Source organism: Anolis carolinensis, chromosome 1 (genome assembly GCF_035594765.1).
Source record: "Anolis carolinensis isolate JA03-04 chromosome 1, rAnoCar3.1.pri, whole genome shotgun sequence".
Classification (NCBI taxonomy): Eukaryota; Metazoa; Chordata; class Lepidosauria; order Squamata; family Dactyloidae; genus Anolis; species Anolis carolinensis.
Window position 1 is genome coordinate 59,503,358 of NC_085841.1, and position 21,600 is coordinate 59,524,957.

The following is a 21,600-nucleotide window of genomic DNA, read 5'->3' on the forward strand; positions in this document are numbered from 1 at the left end:
AGCAGTCGGACCCAGTTTGAAGCTGCATTATATAGTCAGTGTAGGCCACATTATATAAGTCCCAGTCTCCACAGCTGCCACGGCCATTTCCCTGCCCAGGCATTCCAAAAGGCAAGAAGGGGCACCGCAGCAAAAACAATAGAAGGGTGCTTCTTTGAGATTCTCCCAGGCAAACTAAGTTTTTGTCTATTGACACTCTACTCATAGAAGAAGGTTCCTTTTTTGGTGTTAATATATAGCACTCACATTGACCCTGCATAAATCAATGCAGATTTCTTGGGAGATTGTTTGACTAATATTTCTAGATCCATACATGCGGTATAGGGCAAGCTGAATAATGAAACTTTTGTCATACTACTCTGTCTTCCAGGTTTTTCTGATTTCAGTTAACATTCTTCCCATTAAAGACATGTCCTTCTTAATATTTATTTATTTGTTTATTTATTATTCAAACTTATATGTCGCCACTCCGCTAGGGCTCGGGGCGGCTTACAAGAACAGGCTAAAATCTAACAATTTAAAAACATCTTAAAAACACCTTTTTTCTTTACAAAAACAGTTTTCAAGTACAGATAAACTTCATTTGGAATTTTCTATAAGATAGTTGTTTTTAATATTCCTACTATCTTTGCACTCCCGAAACTAAGACCTAGAAAAGTTTTTGTTTGGAAGCATGCCCGCCAAACAGAACACCAGAGCATGCAGTATCGTTAAATGTGCATACCATAGATTGTTGTACATGGAAATAATGGTAGTAACAAGAAATTCTTGATAGGATTCACAGTTTGTCTGGTTATGCTGCTTTGTGATGACAACTACTGTACAGTATATAGTAAATGTTCATTTTTTTTTTGTTCAACAATAAATGTGAATTCTTCTTCATGTAAAAAATAAGACATCCCCTGAAAATAAGACCTAGTGCATCTTTGGGAGCAAAAATTAATATAAGACACTGTCTTATTTTCAGGGGAATACGGTATATAAGGTGCATATACACCATAGCATGAATGCAGTTTAGACACCTTTTAAACCACTATGGCTCAATGTTATGAGATCACAGGAGTTGTAGTTTTACAAGGTCTTGAGTTTTCTCTGTGAAAGAGTAGTGGTACCTTCAGGGATGGCAACAGATCCTATTTCAATGCCAATAATTTAAAATGGCAGACTATCCAGCTTGTTTGTGTGTGAAAGAGAGATGGAATCAGAATTCTGTCTTGTTTTGAGCTGAATTGTTGGCAGAACCTTGGGAGGTTCTGCCAACAATTCAGTTCAACCCAAGACATAATTGAGTTTGCAGAACACCAAAAAAATTAATAAGTGACTAATACATGTTTTCAGTTCTATAAATCAACTGTTAAGGGACAGCACAGTAAAGTTTACAGAAGAGAGTAGACAAAACAAATTTGAGAAAGCTCATCTCACAATGATAATTATGAAAGAAGATGATTACTGGATTTAATTCAGTCAACTAAAGTAGACTCCTTAAATCAAGTGAATTTACACAAAGAGAACATTAGAATTTATCAAAGGCTCAGTGGGATATGTCTGGAGTATCATAGTGATGTGGACTGATGTAGTGTGCAACACATTTAAATTGATCAATATGATGATGATGTTCAGCTCAAAGATAGCTCACCTTGTCAACAGAGTCATCTGGGGATGTGAAGGTGCTGGACCAATGGTTGGACAAAGGCCTGGTAAAGGCCTGGTAAGAAGGAACCCTGTACAGTAAAGGTCCCGAAGTCTTGGATAAGTGACTTACTCTGAATGGCACTGCACTTCTCTGAAGGAGCAGGCACACAGCTTTGGAGTACTCTTACATACATATCTGTAACTGAAGCCCAAGTGGATTCTGTGACTCAGAATGCCTAGGGTCAGTTTCAAGTGGTCTACTGGCTCCTGTTTTTCCTGGGTAGGGTAACCTGACAACACTAGTTCTTACACTGGTAATATCTCTGGTCTTGCTGAAAATAGCTTTTGCCTGGGGATAACATTGAAAGTAACTCAGACACTGCAGACAGAAGAATGTGAAGCACATAGGTTGCTGACAGCTTATATCTGATTTTACACTGTTTAAATTCTTATATTATTGAAGACTCTAGTAAGTTCTTTAGATTGTTTACATTCAATTATTTTTTTAAATCAAAGCAATTATTTTTATAAGCCACCAGGATATCATATGAAATGGAGACAAATGGTTTAAGATCTTCTTTTTAAGACCAAGTGGGCTGGGACTACAAAAATTTCTAAAGATTTTTATGAATGCTAATTCCAATATACCTTCTTCATCTGAACTTCAACTGAAAAATATTCTTAGAACATATAAATAAATTTTTTAATGAGGAACAAAAGAAAACCTAAGAATAAAAGAAGGCATGAAAACTTTAAAGATAATACAAAGGACCTAGCAATTAAAAAATGTGAACTCTGATGCTTTTTGTACCTTGGACATCTTGGACTTGGTGTCAGTAATAAGGAAAGACATGTTGTTGATTTCATTCTGCACAACAAAGTTCTGTTCTTCCCTTTTAAAATTCTGAAATGGCATAAACATTAACATTCACAGTACCATCAGCAAAAGAATACATGTTTTTTCACATTATCCAGCAGCAAATAACAAATGCAATTAAAACACTTTAAAATGTATTGTTTATGTTCCATATAAAGTTTCATCTCATCCCACTTCTGCCCAATAGGTAAATGTAAACCATTTCCTAAACCCTTGTGGACAGGGCTAAGAAAAAGAGCTCAGAACTATACGCATGAGAGCACATCAGATTCTCAGTGGCATCTAGCATGTTTCGTGGGACAAAGTAAATAGGCTATAATTTGAGAAACAGATGCTGGAAGCAAGATAAATACAGCTTGTCCTTGAAACTTTGATTCTACATAGACTATGTTCCCATCTCCGCTGTTGGTTTAATATAATTCAAAGTTAGCTTCAAACTTCAGCAGCCAGACAACAAATCCCACAAGAGTGCATGAAAGAAATCCCTTAATGTTCACCAGTGCCCTGTGATTTTTGTTATCACTATCTGGGCCTCAAACTGGTTTCAGGATTTCCTATGTAATCATCTGCACAGCAAAACTATTTTCTTCAATACCAATCTTGAAGCTGTGTATATAGGGCATTTGTAGTGAAGGACACTTCTACACTGACAATGTAATTCAGCTTGGAACTAATTTAGGAGAAACTCGTTTTGTTGAATGGGTAAGCAGATTGCTATGTCTGGAACCTCTTTGAGGACAGGAAACTCATTACATTTACCATGGAGCCTAGCCAGTAGCCACAAACCAAGTTGTAGTCTTTTTTCCCTCTTTTTCTCCAGAGATGTGAAGCAGTGCAGCAGAGACATATAAGGTGGAAAAAAGGGAAAGTGGTAGTTAGGAGTGGAGGTAATCAATTACCCTCCCAGGAGGTCAGTTAGCCCAGTCAAGCCCATGGGGCATTTTTGGCAGCCCCCATTTGGGATTCTTTACTGCACTTCAGCAGGGTTAGGTGTTTAAAGTGCACTTGCATTTTGCACAGCCAATTTCACCCTGAACTTGGGATATGCTGGCATCTGTTTTTAACGCATAGTTATATGTTTCTTGTTAAGATTTTATGATTTGGTTTTACTTGTATGTTAGGGATTGAATTTTGCTATGATTATGTTGTAAACCACTTTGAGTCCCCCCAGGAATGAGAAAAATGATATATAAATACAGCAAATAAATAAATAAATCTGTTGCAGTGCATTATTTGGCTGAACTCTGACTTTCCTGAGACTTTTTTTTAATGTCCTTAGATGCGTGCTGCAATGTCCATTGCCAGTGGGCATTTTGAGACTACTGCAGCTCAGAATTGACTCAGAATTGAACTGGATTATGTGGTCAACATAGATAAAAACTCTTAGACTTCACTTCAGTAGTGTCTCCTCATACCACTTACTCCCATGACAGAAAAGTAAACTGCTGCACTACTATCACAGGTAGGGCAATAATAAAATCCCCATTATTATGTAAAAAAGGAATACATATTTCCTTATTATATTGTGTCTCTGTCTTTATACCTCGAGCACATCTCTACACCTTCACAATGAAAAACATTCTTGAAACTTCAACTTACATGTGATTTTGACCAGTAAATGAATACTTCAGCAACCATACGGAACAGGTCCTCAGCTTCAGGGTTAGGTTCTTTCAGCCATTTTGCTCTGAAATCAATAAAAAGTATTGTGCATCAACACTGTTATTATCATAATATATAAAGTAGTTTCCATAATTTTCATATAGCAGAAGCCATAGGCAATATATGTGAGATATATATATATATATATATATATATATATATATATATATATTCTTCTAGGTTGATCAAAAGTTGCTTCTTTTTAGAGTCTTTTTAAATAGCTTAACACATTTTTTACCTGCTAAAACTCTGAAGAAAACCTAATGATAAATGCTTACGCACGTCCAGTACTCAGAATCATTTTACACATTCATCTCTATTGCACATAATTTACTCAAAAGTAGACATATAGACTGCACAGATAAAGTGGTTTGCGCAGTGGACTGAAATCAGGTAAGGTCCTGTTCAAATTCACCTCAAACATGAAATTAACTTAGTGACCATAGATTTTAAAAATATGTGATGGTCTTTTTTGTATGCAATACATTATGCTAACAACAAACCAAGTATACCATAAGCACTTCTGCTTTAATGTCTATATGTCAAATAGAAGAAGACAAAATGTCACTGGATTGTAGTTCTCATCTATCCTAGCCAACATTGGCAATGGTGAGGAATGCTGGTAGTTACAATCGACAACATCTGGAGTGCCACATGTTTTCCAATCCAAATTGGTAATTCAGTCCTGTTGCTAATTATTTGAAGCTATTCAAAGATCAAAATATGATAATTGTTCCTTCCTCATGTTACCCACTTGGGGAAAGATAATAAATATCCTATTTGGTATATCATGGTGAAAATTTGAGAATTTCTTATTATTTTCTTATTTTTAAATATGGGTACTGGCCTGGTCCACTAAATTGTTCTGGCAGAAACGTGATTATATTTTGTGGGTTAGAGACTTTCGGAAACTTGAACTAGGTTATCAAAGGAATCCCCAAGTAATTCATGTGTATGCCCTGCATGTACCTGTTGTAGTCCACAAATCTGATCAGCAGTGGGTAGAACGCATAGAGGTCACGTGTTAATGTAGTGAACTCATCTAGAATAAGGAGTTCAGTCTCAGACATGTCTCCTCTGCCTTCTGCTCTTAAGTGCTCTTCGTCAGCTATAACGAGGGCAGCTTTTTTCTTCAGTTTCTCCATCAGTGGCAGAAAATGTGTTTTTAGGAGCTGAGGCTTCACTTTGCTTATGATAGGCTGAGAAAACACTATGTAAGGAATCCATTAATATCATAGCATATATATACCAAACTATAGCAAAATATGGTATGCTCCACAATAACCCTTATTGCAGATTCTTCTTTGCCTACCCACCTATGTTACATAAATGGCAGAAGTCTGATTATTGCTTCTGTCTCTAACTTTAAAACCTAAAATATTGCTATCATCTCCACTCATACTTGCCCCTTTTCTCTTTTCTTTCAATGAAAACTATAAAAAAATTTAATATATTGTAGTGGATTTATTGCGATATGCTTTGAATCTCTTTTTTTTTAGAGAAATAAAGAAGGCTACTACTACTACTACTACTAATAATAATAATAATAATAATAATAATAATAATATATTTTGATCATTTATAATACCACAATGGCATTTAATGTTCCATTTTACTGTTTAAAGTAAATTCCGAATACTTTACTGAAATCATCACTTTACTTTGCTCAGTCTCTTAAAACTATCCCTTCTCACCTTAACATCCATTTAAATCTTATATGACAAAAAATTAGCCAAACTCATCAAGTAAAGCATGCTAATTTACTTTCATTTTACCTGCTAATCTCTTCATCCAAGATCCTTCATCTATGCCCAGGTTATTGTATATGATTTTCAGTATGTTTCCCAGAAGGGTATTCATGTGTTCTGAAGTCAAAGCCGTGCAGCACATCTCGCTCTTGTCAGGATTGCTTTCTGGTCCGTGTTCCCACCAATGTGACATGTAGCTACAGAGCATGGGCAAGATAACTTCCATTACATGAGGCATTTGTGTATAGCGAATACCAGATTCAGCTAATTCCACAATTTCTTCCATCAGTTTGTCTAAAGAAGGAATGTTTGGACAGAGCTCTTCTACACTGTTGGGTAAGCTGAGACCTAGAAGAAAAGAACAAAATACACAAAAGAACAAAATGAAATTAAAACAGATATTATATGAATTTTGATGTCATTCAGACACTCCTCCCCCTTGTTTTCATTCCATGGGGGTGTGGAGATGCTATTTCTGACTTCTTCTACTGATTCTTTAAACAGCTGCTATTGACATTGCCTTTTCTTGATATCTTAAAACATCTTGCTCACAATAGTAGAAGTAGTACGTGAACATCTGCCAGGGAAAAATGAAAGAATGGATGCAACAGCAGTGGATAAGTCTACACAGGGGGCACGATTTCTTCAATACCTAGCTAGCGTTGAAAGATCCTCAGTGCTACAATCTGTCCAATATATGCATATTTCAATTTTCAGGTGGTTTGATTTATAGTAAGCTATTATGTTCTATTAATGTGCATGTATACAGATTGAGTAGTTTACAGTTAACTGATCTGTTGGAAGGGAGAAGTGTGTTTGGAATGCTGGAAGTGACTTTGAAAGGAAGTGTCTGAAAACTGGTATGTGACATTGCAGAAGCACAATTACAGCACTATGACTCCCCCGTCATGGCAGCAACCCTAGAATCATGGGATTTGTAGTTTGTTGAAGCACTACATTTCCTTGGAGTTCAGAACCTGCTTCCTCCTAATAACACGCTCTACTTACTATATGTGGAAACGTGCACTGCATGATGGATTGACTCTTGTGGATTCCTAGAGGCTCAGAAAGTGCTGTCATCTTACCACTATGGTATGCAACCTCTGTAAGCATTTTTTGGTTTTGTTGTATAACAGCAGTTAAAGTGTGACCAAAGAGCTATAATTCTGTAGTGTGAAAGGAAGCTCAGTTGATGTTGTTGTGTAGTTGTAGCAGGTGCACAAGTTAGAGAAAGCAAGGTTGGTGTATTTTATTGTTCTACTTATATGGTGCAGATGAAAGTGTATGCACGTAATTTATTTGAATAATAACATAAAAGTTAATACCTAATTGAAACTACAGTTAACTTTCCACATTCATGGATTCTGCATCCATGGCTTGAAAATGTTTTTGTACTTGTATATAAGGGAAGAATATTGTGCCATTATATCAAATGGGATTTTACCATCTATGATTTTGGTATCCAATGCACTCAAACTCCAGACATACATGCCATTTACCTTAGTTACAATAAAGTAACATGCATGCACACCTCTTCACTGGCTTTGCTACAGGGAATACAATTTCAACTACTTTGTATGTGTGATGCCTCTGTAAATGTAGGATGGATCAGTTGTAGAACTGAAATGTAATATTATCTTGTAAGTGAGAGAAAGGGTAACAGGGAATATCACGAGGTACTGAGACTGGAAACAGAGGACCACATACATGAGAGGGAAAATAAGACCCACAGAAACAGTAGTATACTGCAGAAAGAAATGAAAATAAACATAAAAATGGTAAAAGCAGACACAAATCTTTCCTCCCCCTTCATGCACTTCCAAGTCCATTGACAGAAAGAAGTATAATAGTGTAAAGTGAATGGTTCGCTGATAAGGACTAGCCTGGAAAATTCCCTGTACTGTAATACAGCTTATTGTCCTGGTCATCCCTTTACAGTGCCTCACGTTTAAGGACATCCAAGAGTAAGCAATGAGAAAATAGCTGTGCTTGGAAATAATTTTCCAAACCATAGGTGCTTTCCTATTATAGAAGGCCAACACTTCCACTTCTCTGTTGCTTGAGGCAAATGTTTCACCAAGTATTATGGTAGTGCTGGCCCTGCCAGACATTGATGAATATGATCTTGAAATTAAGAAAAAATGTTCAATAGCAGCAATCACAGAAACAGAGAGGTCTTGTAAAAAGATCATACATGTAGTGCAGTAAACTATGGATAATATATGAAAATAATATTTCAAAAATATTTAAATCTGAAAAAATACATACCTGCTCTGTCTTTTGTAGTCTTGGTATTATAAATGGAATATGTGTTGTGATTGTTCAGGTGAGTTTCTAAAAATGCCACAGGAAAGGCTCCAGCAAAAGCAGCTAAGCATTCACCTAAAGCTGAACGCTGCCTGCAAATTGAAACATTTTTTGTAATTTTATTTTTTAAAAACCTTTCATTTCGCTTACATATAGTTATTATATAATTCCTTATATTTATTAAGAATTCTAAGCTTTTCAAAGATTTTATTTTATAATGTTCCATTATAATAACAGAGTATAGTAACTATAGTTGTTTCCATTTTATGGAAAACTATCACAGGGTTTTCTGAAGCTGAGAATATGTGACTGAGCCAAGATCGCCAGATTTGCACTCCATCACTCTTATCTCTACATTGGCTTTCACTTTAACTATGATCCAAATAAAGCAACAGAAAAAAACAGTGAGTGGAGATTTCATATAGAATTGTGCTGCCTGACTTTTAGCCGGAGTGATTTTACCCTTCTACTGATTAGAAATAAACATTGGCTCTGTCTCTCATTGCATAGAAGTCTTGGATCAAGCACAGCCATGCTGGTATATTTAAGTTGGCACAGCCCAGATCTCAGCATCTTCACTCACTACAACCATTTATCCACTGGCCTAGGTTGACCTAACTAGATAGGCTTTGCCAAGCAGGAATGTTTAACCTTCCTCTGAATGGTTCTGAACAGGTTTTTGTTCTTGTTCTTCTTTGTCAGTTCTGTATTGTATTGATGGTAGGTTTAGCTGTTTGTTTCTGTTCTTGGTCAGGATGCAGACACTTGCTTACATGCCTATCTTTTTAGCTTTCTGAGGTACCTCACAGCAAAGGAATTTACTCATATGCATCATGTTGCTGGTCCATGCAAGGAAAGAGGTGACGTGATTCCGTATCCCAGGTGAAATCTTCTCCAAGTGGGTTTACAAGGGTTCCCCTGGGATTTGCAGCTTCTATTCATGGGCAGCCATAATGATGGGTTTAGAGTCAGGTAGCCATTTCTCTTAGGGAAATTTGCCTTCACTTTCTATTACAAGTGCTTGCAAATTTCATGTTGCTGCTGCATTGCCAATTCTTATTTGTAACAAAAATTTTGGCCTTAATTGCCTCAGTGCTGTTGAATATTTTTAAGGTTAGGTAAAGATTTTCCCCTGACATTAAGAGTAGTCGGTTGGCAGGGCCGGCCGGAGATATTTTTTTATGTAAAGCGGGGGTGCTGAAAAGCGCCCCCGCCACCGGCGCCCTGGCCCCGCCCAGCGTGCCCTGGCCCCGCCTCCCACGCTGCGTGGGAGGCGGGGCCAGGGCGAATAGTGAGGGGGCGGGGCCAGAGTTGGCCCCGCCCCCCGTGCCCTGGCCCCGCCTCCCACGCAGCGTGGGAGGCGGGGCCAGGGCACGCTGGGCGGGGGGCGGGGCCAGAGTTGGCCCCGCCTCCCACGCTACCCCCCGCTCGCCCGTCTGGCCTTTTGTAGCAGGCCAGACTCAGTCTGGCCTGCTACACAAGGCCAGACGGGCGAGCGGGGGTAACGTGGGAGGCGGGGCCAGCTCTGACGCCGCTCCCCCCCCCCCCGCCCAGCGTGCCTTGGCCCTGCCTCCCACGCAGCGTGGGAGGCGGGGCCAGGGCACGCTGGGCGGGGGGGGCGGCGTCAGAGCTGGCCCCGCCTCCCACGTTACCCCCGCTCGCCCGTCTGGCCTTGTGTAGCAGGCCAGACTTAGCGGAGGTTCCTCCAGGCCGCAATCGCGGCCTGGAGAAACCTCCGCTGAGTCTGGCCTGCTAGAAAAGGCCAGACGGGCGAGCGGGAGTAGCGTGGGAGGCGGGGCCAGCTCTGACGCCGCTCCCCCCCCCCCCGCCCAGCGTGCCTTGGCCCCGCCTCCCACGCTGCGTGGGAGGCAGGGCCAAGGCACGCTGGGCGGGGGGGGGGGAGCGGCGTCAGAGCTGGCCCCGCCTCCCACGCTACTCCCGCTCGCCCGTCTGGCCTTTTCTAGCAGGCCAGACGGGCCAGGGCGCACTGGGCGGGAGGCGGGGCACCGTCAGGGCGGTGCCCCGCCTCCCGCCCAGCCTGACGGCGCCCCCCCGGGCCTGCGCCCGAGGCGGCGGCGTCAGCTGCCGCATGAGTGGGGCCGGCCCTGTCGGTTGGTGCTCATCTCCATTTCTAAGCCAAAGAGCCAGCATTGTCTATAGACACCTCCAAGGTCATGCGGCCGATGCGACTGCATGGAGCGCCATTCCCTTGCCGCGGAGCAGTACCTATTGATCTACTCACATATGTATGTTTTTAAACTGCTAGGTTGGCAGAAGCTGGGACTCACAGCAGGAGTTTACCCCGCTCCCCAAATTCAGACTGCCGACCTTTTGGTCAGCAAGTTCAGCAGCTCAGTGATTTAACCCACTGTGTCACTGGGGGCTCCACTGAATAGTTATAGAGCAATTTAATATAACATTACCACTACAAAGCTTGAAACTGTTCTTCAGAAGTCTCCAGTGAGCCATGAATCTAAACATGTGACCTTGGGACAAAGACTGCCTCTCAGACTGTTCTACCTCACAGGATTGCTTTGTAGGCATGGGCGAATTCCTCGGAATCGTCGTTAATCAGAATAAAATTCTATCTATTTTGGGTTCCAAGGTGGTTTGGTCCTTCGGAATTAACCTTCTAATTAGAAGCGTTGGAGCCCATTTATTTAATGGTCTCAGAAAACCTTCGGATATACGAGAAAGCTTTTTTAACTCAAGCAAACTTTGTTTGCAGGGAGGAGCAGCCTAGCCTGGGCTTGCCTCTTTGCCCAATCAGTGCTGATTATTATAATACAGTAGAGTCTTAGCAGAAAGGGGAAAGCATTTTCTCTCCAGTGGCTGGTGGCTATAATCAGGCTTAATATCAGCCCCATAGGAAGAAACCCAGTCCTGAGCGTTTTCCCTCCTCGCTAGTAGCGGGCCCATTTTGAGATAGCATGTTGTAGTGTAGTGGTTTGAGAGTTGGCTTGATTCCCTACTCAGCCATGGAAACCCACTGGGTGATCTTGGGCACGTCACACACTCTCAGCCCAAAAACCCCCCAATGAAACAGGAAATAACACTTTCAAATCAGGAACAGATTTCCTTATTCAGAGGCTGATGGCCATCTGTCAGGAGTGATTTGATGGTATACTATGATTTCTGTTCCTGGGTGATAAAAATAATTTCCTAATTGGTTCTGTCATAGAAACATGGCAAAACTTTATTACACTGCCAAAACTTTTTCTTTGTACAAGGGACATGGTGCTATAAATGGTTCTTGAGTCTCTCTCCACAAATTTAACAAAGTTGCAGCCACAAAAACAAAGTTTCTGATATAGAACAACAACTTTCAAAGTAAAGACAACCCAATAAAACAGGAAATAACACTTTCAAACCAGGAACAGATTTTTGTTATTATTAAAAATGCTTTTTTTTATTACACCAAGGAAACTTAGCCTAATGTATAAAAATACACCAAAAAATTGTTGGAAATTTAAAGATCAAGAGGGAAGTTTCTTCCATATCTTGTATGGACTTGTAAAGAAGCAAAAACATTCTGTGAGAAAATGCATGAAGTATGCCAACATATTCTAAAATCTAAATTCCTCATGAAACCAGAATACTATCTATTAGGTATAACAGATTCAGACATATAATTAGACTCTAATTATAATATTTTGTTAACATATATGACCACCACTGCTAGAATTAGTTATGCGAAACTGTGGAAGCAGAAAGAAACACCAAATATAGAAGAATGGAGACAGAAGCTGAGAGAGATCAAATGTATGGACAAATTAACTTTTTTATTAAAGAAAAACTCAGGAAACCCGATTAAATATACAGATTGGTCCAAAATTGAGGAACACGAAAAAAAAGCGAAAATAAAATAAATTTTAAACTGGATTTTCCTCCTGTCCTAAATTAAGGAACAAGCAAAGTAAAACTACCTTTGCTTTGTGCTAGTAATTTTTTACCCTCAAAATAGACTATATAGAGAGACAAAGATAAAGTGGCAAAAGATTAGATGGAAGTCACAATTGGTTGTTTTGTTTTGTTTTCCTTAATGTTATTTGGTGTGTTTTTTTCTCTTTCTTTTCTTTTCCTTTCATATCTCTATAGATTTCCTACTTTTCTATTATACTATTGTTCTCCCACTATCCATGTACAAATAAAATTACCCTCTTCCCTTACCTGTCTCACTTCCCTTCCCTTTATTATATCCTTAATAAAATATAAATTACAAAATGTTTTTTTTATAAAAACTTTGAAAATTCACCAAAAATCTGAGGATAAGTCAAATGTTGTTAGATTTGGTGAGCTAACAGGGGTAAATGTGTTCTACCACTGTAGCAAGTTTCACTAGGATAGCTCATAAAATGAGGAGAGAGAAGCCCTTCAAGTTTCCCCATTGACAATATTGTTTTCCTTCATGTGCATGCGCATCCACCATTAACGAGGTACATATGAAGATTTGGAAGTTTCAGAAAGTTTTGAACTTTTTGCCCTCAATATTCAGAAATGATTTTAGAAACGAAGCGCCAGCACCCCCTACTTTCAAAGAGAGTTTAGAACCATTTTTTCCTGGATCGCACATGCCTATTGATTTGGAATAAACCAGAGAGTTAAAAACCCAAGAATGCTCCTTGAACTTAATGGAGGAAAGTTGTGATAAAAAAGTACATGTTTGGCAGAATAAAAATAATTGTTTAAAAAAAGAGGAATAGTCTCACTGAAATGCTTAATAAACATTTCCAGACAACAGCAACTCCAGGATTCACAACATATTTTGAATGATGTATAGTGCCCCCTTACCTTTCCACATAGATACTCTTGCTTGTTCCCAGAGCATACAAGCTCCCCAATATTCTGTAACAAGAGACTTGAACATCTTCCACTAAAAAATGAGAAAAGCAAAAAATGTTTTAATGCATTGCATGTTATTGATATAAAGAAAACAAAAGCCTATAAACCTTTCTGAAAACAATTTAAAACAATGAGAAATTGAAGTATTTCATAATGATTTTTTATATAAATGTGGAAAAATATAAGACGATGAAATAAAACTATATTTTCCTTCAGCCCGTTAAGTTAAAACAATGCATTTTGGTATATAGTTGAGTAATTAAGGAGTATGCCATAATAGTATCATGATTTAAAGCCAACATTATATGTTGCCACAGCATGGAAATTCACTCATTTGTTGAAACCGCCATGATCCAAATATTCCACTTGACGGAATTAACTCTGGAATTCTTCTTCTTCTATAAAGATTAAGTTAGTCCAATAACATCAAAGCACAACACAAACCAATTAAATCTGGTTATCCGGACCACTAGAAGACTGGCTTTAATAATGTCAACATAAGAATTTTAGCAACATATAAATGCCTATGTCTTTATTTAAATACCTACATATCAGATCTTCTCCAAATTGATGCTGTCCAATGTGTTCAAACAAGGAAGATAGCACTGGCAGGAGAGCTACAGTGGTGTAATTAATTATTTGTGTCACTCCTTTTGGCTGATTCCTGGTGTGTGTGAATTGCCCTTGTTTAAGGTTCTCCATTGTTTTCTCCAGATCTTCTGCAGCATTATCCAGAAAGGTTCTCAAAGCCATTTTAACAGACTCCAAACCTGTCTTCATCACCGTCCTGCGTGTTAGATGCACATACAATTATAGTAAATGTTTAATTTAAATTCATTAAATTATTAACTAATTAATTCCTTGTTTTCTTTTAGCCCATATAACATTCAAGATTGAAGTCCTGTGGAACACTAACAACCAATATATAACTCATCACAGAAATTTCACAAGAGGGCAGTAGAAGGCCATGGAACTATGGCATTTCAGTAGTTTGTGTCAAAAGAGAATTCTAAAGAATTTTAAGAGACATTGCATCAATCAGTGGGATGGAAGAGAGATCCAATCAAATGGGGCAGCAAGAGAGAAAGGTTGTAGACTTTTCAAGGAGCTGGAAATCCTTTTATCATTGAACTGGCACTGATACAATGTTGTTTTGAGTAGCAGCCCTCAAATTCAAAAGCTTCATTTATAGACCTAGAATCTATCTGCGGAGTTTGTTTCCAAAAGCTCCAAATCCCCCAAAATTGAGGGGAAAAGTTATAGGTAAAAGAACAGTGAGGAGTAGAATATTATGTACGGATCAAAACTATCAAAATGTATTGAATCACTTCAGTATAGAGAAAATTGCTCTTTATAGCAAAAGAATGCATATCCTCAGCATGTTTTTTTATTACTGTTAAATTTGTTCAGATGGATTTGGTACCTTTTAGAAACAAGTTCCATATATATATTCTATACAGTCAGATAATATGCACATTGTGGCAATGTTGCATACATTTGTTTTACCATGCACGCATGGTTCATTAGTTAGTTTAGGTGTGATGGTGTTATTTTATCCAAAGATATAAAACTCTCTCAACATGCCAGGGTTGGATAGGTGGTGAGATTCTTAAACTTACACTTTATTTGCAATGTTTTCAATGATGTAGATGCATGGATAGCTTTCCTTTGGCAATATGCATTACTAATACTTCAGGTTTCGCAACAATTTCCATTACAGAGCATCCTAATACCCATCACGTTTTTTGTAATTATTGCCGTGTTTTGGAAATAAAACAGTAATGCACAGTAAACTGTGTTTAACATTTTACCTTGCATCCAAGGTTTGACCCAAGATATGAAGACAATTGACAATTGATGTTGCATCATTTCCTAAGGGAATGGTAGGATAAGAGAGAGATCTTGTATTATAGTGTTCTCTTTTTTAAAAACAATGCTGGTGAATGTAGAAGTAGAAAATGCACATTAAAACAGTAAATGTTCCGTATAATAATAATTAACATATTGTTTCAATCTTTTTTAGCAGATGCCAAAAACAGAAACAATGTTGTATCACTATACAACTGGCTGAAGCAGACAAAACACAATAATGATCATGGTGAGCAATTCATAGCATATTTATGTGATTTAAAGGCTTCAAAATAAATATCTGCATTTCCTAGAATAGGAGCAACCTCGCAGTCTAATCTATACCAGAAAATCCAGTCTCTTTCCCCACTTTTTGTACGACTTCATTAATGTGGAACACAATGCACTGTGACACTATAGGCCACTATGGAATCACCAATATATTGAGAATAGCAAAAACATTCATGTCTGCAATCTTGTTGAAACTTTCACTCAATTATACAAATCTGTTTTCATTGAAATGACTTTGCAGAAGGCACTAACCAGAAACAAGATACAAAATGTTTTTATCTGTACTTCTAGAAATAAAGTAAATGTATTCTCTTGGAAGGAAATACATTTTCTTAGGGATTTGCCATAGATGTCTTTTGTGAGCTTATGAAAACAGTGCTGTAAAAATTAGTTTGTTTCCTAACAATATTATAAAAGTCAAAGACACAATCTAGCCAGACATAAGTATGATTTTATCTTGATTTCAATAGGGTGGTAAAGCAAACATACATACACTCTAGTGTTTTCGCATGAAATGAACAAGACTTCAGTGTGTTTACTCTTAACCAGATTATTCAAGCTCTGTTGTTTATATGTTATAATGCACAAAATGTTGTGATCAAGAGCCTCTTTCAGTCTCCTTTGGGAGAGATAAAACAGGGTATAAATATAACAACAACAACAACTACTACTACTACTACTGCAAAGGCCACCTTACTGGGATCTGCACACATCATCCAAAAATACATCACACAGTCCTGAACACTTGGGAAGTGTTTGACTTGTGATTTTGTGATACGAAATCCAGCATATATATCTCATTTGCTGTGCCATACTATGTCTTGTGTCAATAATAATAATAATAATAATAATAATAATAAGTGTTTAAGCTCACATTAGGAATTTTTCATAATTGGCATGGTTTCTACATGATCATCAAAGTAGAGTATAGGAATACTTCAGCAGCTCTTAAAGTGAATAGAACTACTTCTCTTTTCGTGCTAGCTACATTTTTGTTTTTGTCACTGAAAACATGCTCTACGTGGGATTGTCTTTGAAGACTGTTCGGAAGCTTCAAGTAGTCCAATGGGCAGCAGCCAGATTTCTAATCAGAGTGACGTATAGCGAGCATACCACCCCCATTATGTCCGCTCCACTGGCTGCCAGTCTGCTGCCGAGCACAATTCAAAGTGCTGACCTTAGCCTATAAAGCTTTAAATGGTTCCGTCCCAGCTTACCTGTCCAAACATATCTCCCTCTATGAACCATCTCGGAGACTAAGATCCTCTGGGGAGGCCCTGTTCTCGGTCCCACCTCCTTCGCAGGTGTGGTTGGAAGGGATGAGAGACAGGGCCTTCTCAGTGGTGGCCCCTTGGCTGTGGAACCCCCTCTTTAGTGAAATTAAATCAGCCCCATCTCTCCTGACCTTCAAAAAATATGGTTGTGGGACCAAGCTTTTGGATAGAAATTTTTAGTGAAATAAGTGAATATGGAATAGTGCAATGACAACTGGAACGGCCTTGGACTATGATATTGGACGGTGTGGTTTTAATTAAGTGGTTTGTAATATTTGAGATGTTTTAAAGGTTGGTTTTAATGTATATGTTTATTTGCTGAATGTATGTTTGTATGGCATTGAATTGTTGCCTATATATATGTGAGCCGCTCTAAATCCCCTTCGGGGTGAGAAGGGCAGGGTATAAATATGGCAAATAAATAAATGCTGAATGATCTCAGTTTCAGGCAGAATTCTGCCCACAATGTCCAGATAAATCATCCAAAGAAAATGAAAGTAAATGAAGCAAAAAAAATCTAACAATAAGGGTAATATCTCAATGAAAAAACATTTTATAATCTAAAGCTTGTAAATAGAAATAGTATGAAAAAATGGAATAATTATTGGAATATTTATGAGCACTATAATTCAGAAATACTTAATAATAATAATAAAAAGTAATTAATGGGTATGAAATGAATTAAGAATGACCACAGTATGAAATACATGTCCTGGGGATAAAGAATATTTAATGCAGAAATAAAATATATTTTCCCTAGCTAACATATGATGAAAATAAATGATTATAACTTATTTCTTTAAAGCATTTCTAGGTAAAGGTAAAGTTAAAGGTTTCCCCTGACGTTAAGTCTAGTCGTGATCGACTCTGGGGGTTGGTGCTCATCTCCATTTCTAAGCCGAAGAGCTGGCGTTGTCCATAGACATCTCCAGGTCATGTGGCCGGCATGACTGCATGGAGCGCCGTTACCTTTCCGCTGGAGCGGTACCTATTAATCTACTGACATTTGCATGTTTTCGAACTGCTAGGTTGGCAGAAGATGGGGTTAACAGCGGGCGCTCATTCCTCTCCCGGGATTTGAACCTGGCACCTTTCGGTCCGTAAGTTCAGCAGCTCAGCGCTTTAACACACTGTGCCATCAGGGGACCCTAAAGCATTTCTACATATCCTTTTAAAACATTTTATACATTTCTTCTCATTTGGGGCAAAGAGGTCAAGAAAAAATCCAATATATAAATTAATACAAGACATGTTACGTAAGTTTAAAACATTTAAAGTAACATCAACCAAATGCAAACAGCAAATGAGATTCCTTGCTCCACACTATTACCTGGCAATTAATTCCATCAAATTTAATCCCCACTTAATAAAAGTCCATTTAAACTTGGCTTGGAAAAGGGAGTAAAGTTGGGGGGAACTATGTATTTGGAGGCTGCCACTACTGGTTAAAGTCCTTTCCCTAGTAGTCTCACCCCCTATGGATATGGTGTTTCTAGAAAAGTCTTGGAAAATAGATAGGTCGTTATGCCTTATAACAATACATACAAATGTGGCCATACTATATACCATATAGATGAATCCTATGTCAGAAATCCATCAATGACACACATACATTCTTGTATATATCCATCTGTGCCTTTCCATGAGAAAGGTTAGAAATTAAATATACAGTATATGTTAATGTTAACAAAATCAGTAACTGTATGTATGTGGAGAGGGAGGCATGTCTAATAAGTAACACACCTTCACTTCCCTATGAAGAAGTTCCTATTTATAGAATGCCGAAGAAACAGAATACTCCATGGCATCCTCAAACCCTCTCCCATTGCTATTTAATATTCTGTGGCTACTAAGCATACTTTGGTCATCATAGGGTACTTTTGACCCTGAGATATTTAAATGGTTTTTAAAAATCAACAAGCCAAGGGAGGTCCCTGAATGCTTTCTGTTTGCTTCTCAGACACCCCCTTTAGGACACACTCTTTTTGTGTCAGTTCATAATTGGGAGTGATAATAAATTACACAAGAAAAACAAAAATTCCTGTTGTCTTGGTTTTAGGCCTGTTCTTAGGATTATTTGTGGCACTGATTTGGGTAGATGACATCAGCTCCAGTTCCTTAGATATGGTTATCACGATTTTCTATGGGCCAGCAGATGATAACTAGTATATGGTATATGTTCTGTATTTAAAAAACTAAATTTATAGGGGAAACTTGTGTGTGTGACTATAAGAATCTAAAATGCATACAACCTACCAGTAAATCATTCCACCATATTAAGGTGGAAATGAACCTTTAAATGTTCATAGACCTTCATGTTCATAGTTTTACTTGAGAGAAGGAAGATGAAGATATGATTTTGATGTTACAGAGAAAATACTAGGATTCTATCATATTTAGCATCTCATAAAGAATGCTTTGTGTATTGTGGAATTTGATTATTGTGTTCATTTTAGTGGAATTTTGCAGGATCTTCATGCAGGAATGAAAGGTATGAATATTTCAATGAGGAGCAACAGGTCTATTGAGATACCTGTTGACATATGGTACAAACAGCACAACCTCATACATGTATCCACTGGACATGGGAAGAATGGGTTACAGGATTAAAGTGTGCTGTCACAATCCATAAATTTGTGGGATTTCCCCTGCCTGCTGAAGAAGCACATTTACAACACCATAATGGAGGTGGGGGTAGATGGATTTGTTGACATCCAGAGGAGACCAATAAGAATTTGACATGTGTCTAGGGGATGAGGGAGCATGTCCTCAGTAGATGATTTAAGTCAGACATGCACTCTCTATCTCCTTCTTTGAATTTCGTTGGCCCACCTGCCCGCTTCCTTCCACAGCATAGCATTATGTGGTTGAATTAGGGGCCAGGTAGGAATTTTTTTCACCTACCCTACATTGTCACGGAGAATGGACAAATTGGCTTGGATCATGGTTAATGACAAGGCTTTACACATTGATCACCCTGAAATTACTTATACACAACCTGAGTTACTAAGGTCGGATGGCGTTCACCTTTCTGAACTAGGATTATAGCTATTTCTTGGGGATTTGTGGTTTTGGTGGGGAAAAGGAAGCTCAGTGGAGACTGACTCCCTATTTGTGGCAGGTATTGGGAGAGCTATCATTTGGTGTTCACTTACTGCACCATTTGGTGTTGGATGAGAATTTTGAACCCCTCCCCCTTGCAGGTCAGGGGGTTAATATCCTGTCCTTGGGGCTGGCCTCTGGGGTCTTAGGTCTAGTTAGAAATCAAAAGCGACTGAGGGCTTACTTGATTAGCTTTCCAGGAAATAACAGGTCTTTGAGCAACCATGTAAATTATGAACTGCTCTTAGGGGTTTTAGTGTAATGCTCAAGAGGAGGTTGCGGGCTTAGGTCAGGGATGACAGACTGTTGCTGTATAAGATCACTCTCCCAAATACAGTAGAGTCTCACTTATCCAACACTCACTTATCCAACGTTCTGGATTATCCAATGCATTTTTGTAGTCAATGTTTTCAATATATCATGATATTTTGGTGCTAAATTCGTAAATACAGTAATTACTACATAGCATTAATGTGTAATGAACTATTTTTTCTGTCAAATTTGTTGTATATCATAATGTATTGGTGCTTAATTTGTAAAATCATAACCTATTTTGATGTTTAATAGGCTTTTTCTTAATCTCTCCTTATTATCCAACATATTCGCTTATCCAACGTTCTGCCGGCCTGTTTATGTTGGATAAGTGAGACTCTACTGTAGTTTGATAATCCTCAAGAAACAGCAGAAATAGGTAACTATTCAATAAAAGTTGCCCTTAGTTCAATCCATTATTGTTGTGTGGTCTCTTTATTTATCTGGTTTGTCAGCAAATGGATCTCCACAGAGAGCAATGTAAAATGCTTATGACCATTTCGAATATAACATACTACATCTTAATAAATATCCTAAATAGCCTAAATATCCTAAATGCACCATACTCTGTTATTGGCAGTTATGCAGGATCAACTGATATTTGGATAGGAGACTGCTAATGAATTCCAGGCGCTGTAGGCTATATTTCAGAGGATGTAACTCGCAAAACCACCTCTGAGTATTCCTTGCCTAAGAAAGCCTTGTGAAATCTATGGGGGCACAAACACATATCTTCAAATACAATGCCTTCTCCTAGTATCTATAGATATATATTTGCTTTGAATCTTTTTTTAAAAAACCAAACTATCAAAATAAAGTTGGGGAGAAGATGGAATTTCTAGGCTAATTTTTTAAAATCATGGCAATTGACTATTGTAGAGGATTATTAGTGTTCCACCAAGATCACACCACCGGCCATGCAATCATGCATCATGCAAAGATTTAGCACACAGTGGCACAAAATGACAAAGAAAATCAAGGAATGCTCACACAAGTATTTGTCAAGGGTCTCCTTACCAAACAGTGATATCCTATGCCTGACAAGTACTCCAAGTTTGCAGAATAGGCTATAGACAAGAGGCAGAAAAAGAGAGAAAGAGAGGGAGGGAGACATGAAAACAAAGAAAGAAAAGTAATAGCTGATATATGAGCCAGAAACAGAAACTATGACATTTGGCAGAAAAAAAATAACTCTGATTAAAATGTAGAATGGCAAGTAACAATGTTTTCTACTGCAGCTCTATAACAAATATGATTGAGTATGCACATGTTTATAATTAAAGGAAAAGAAAAAAAGATACTAAAACTATTTTTTGAAACAATTTTTATAAAACTCTAAAGTCACTAAATATTAGGAAGTAAAATGTTAGTTTATGAACATCAATCATTTTTTGACATGAAAACAAGAGTCAGAAAGAGATTCTGTCTGAGTCAGTAACATGTTTTTGATTATTGCACTGCCTATTAAATTTGTTTTATATGAATACAATCATATTCAAAAATTGTTTTTGTTGAAAGAAAACCTTATTTGATGTAGAATTAACTCTGCCCAAAGGTCAGTTATTCAGTGCCTCAATTTGTGTTTCAATAATAATAATAATAATAATAATAATAATAATAATAATAATAATAACCCCCCCGCAGGTGCCACCTTGACGTGGTGGGGGGGGGGGCTTAACTGCTCCAATGATGACTGAGGGCTGTG

The 21,600-nt window shown here is 38.1% G+C and overlaps 1 protein-coding gene across 15 annotated transcripts in view; it reads right to left on the minus strand.

Moving 5' to 3' along the window:
* The window catches only part of ryr2 (ryanodine receptor 2), a 394,137-nt gene that overhangs the window by 83,371 nt on the left and 289,166 nt on the right, over window positions 1–21,600 (minus strand). For all 15 annotated transcript variants that reach the window (XR_010004274.1, XM_062975204.1, XM_062975188.1 and 12 more), the window contains 9 exons: window positions 20,913–20,962; window positions 14,880–14,940; window positions 13,617–13,855; window positions 13,018–13,099; window positions 8,188–8,318; window positions 5,947–6,267; window positions 5,141–5,381; window positions 4,109–4,196; window positions 2,444–2,536 (listed from right to left, as the gene is read on the minus strand). Coding sequence is in view for 14 of the 15 variants with exons in the window: in XM_062975204.1 (XP_062831274.1) it covers window positions 2,444–2,536; window positions 4,109–4,196; window positions 5,141–5,381; window positions 5,947–6,267; window positions 8,188–8,318; window positions 13,018–13,099; window positions 13,617–13,855; window positions 14,880–14,940; window positions 20,913–20,962 (1,306 nt within the window). In the remaining variant the exon portion in view is untranslated. The remainder of the gene's footprint in view (window positions 1–2,443; window positions 2,537–4,108; window positions 4,197–5,140; window positions 5,382–5,946; window positions 6,268–8,187; window positions 8,319–13,017; window positions 13,100–13,616; window positions 13,856–14,879; window positions 14,941–20,912; window positions 20,963–21,600) is intronic.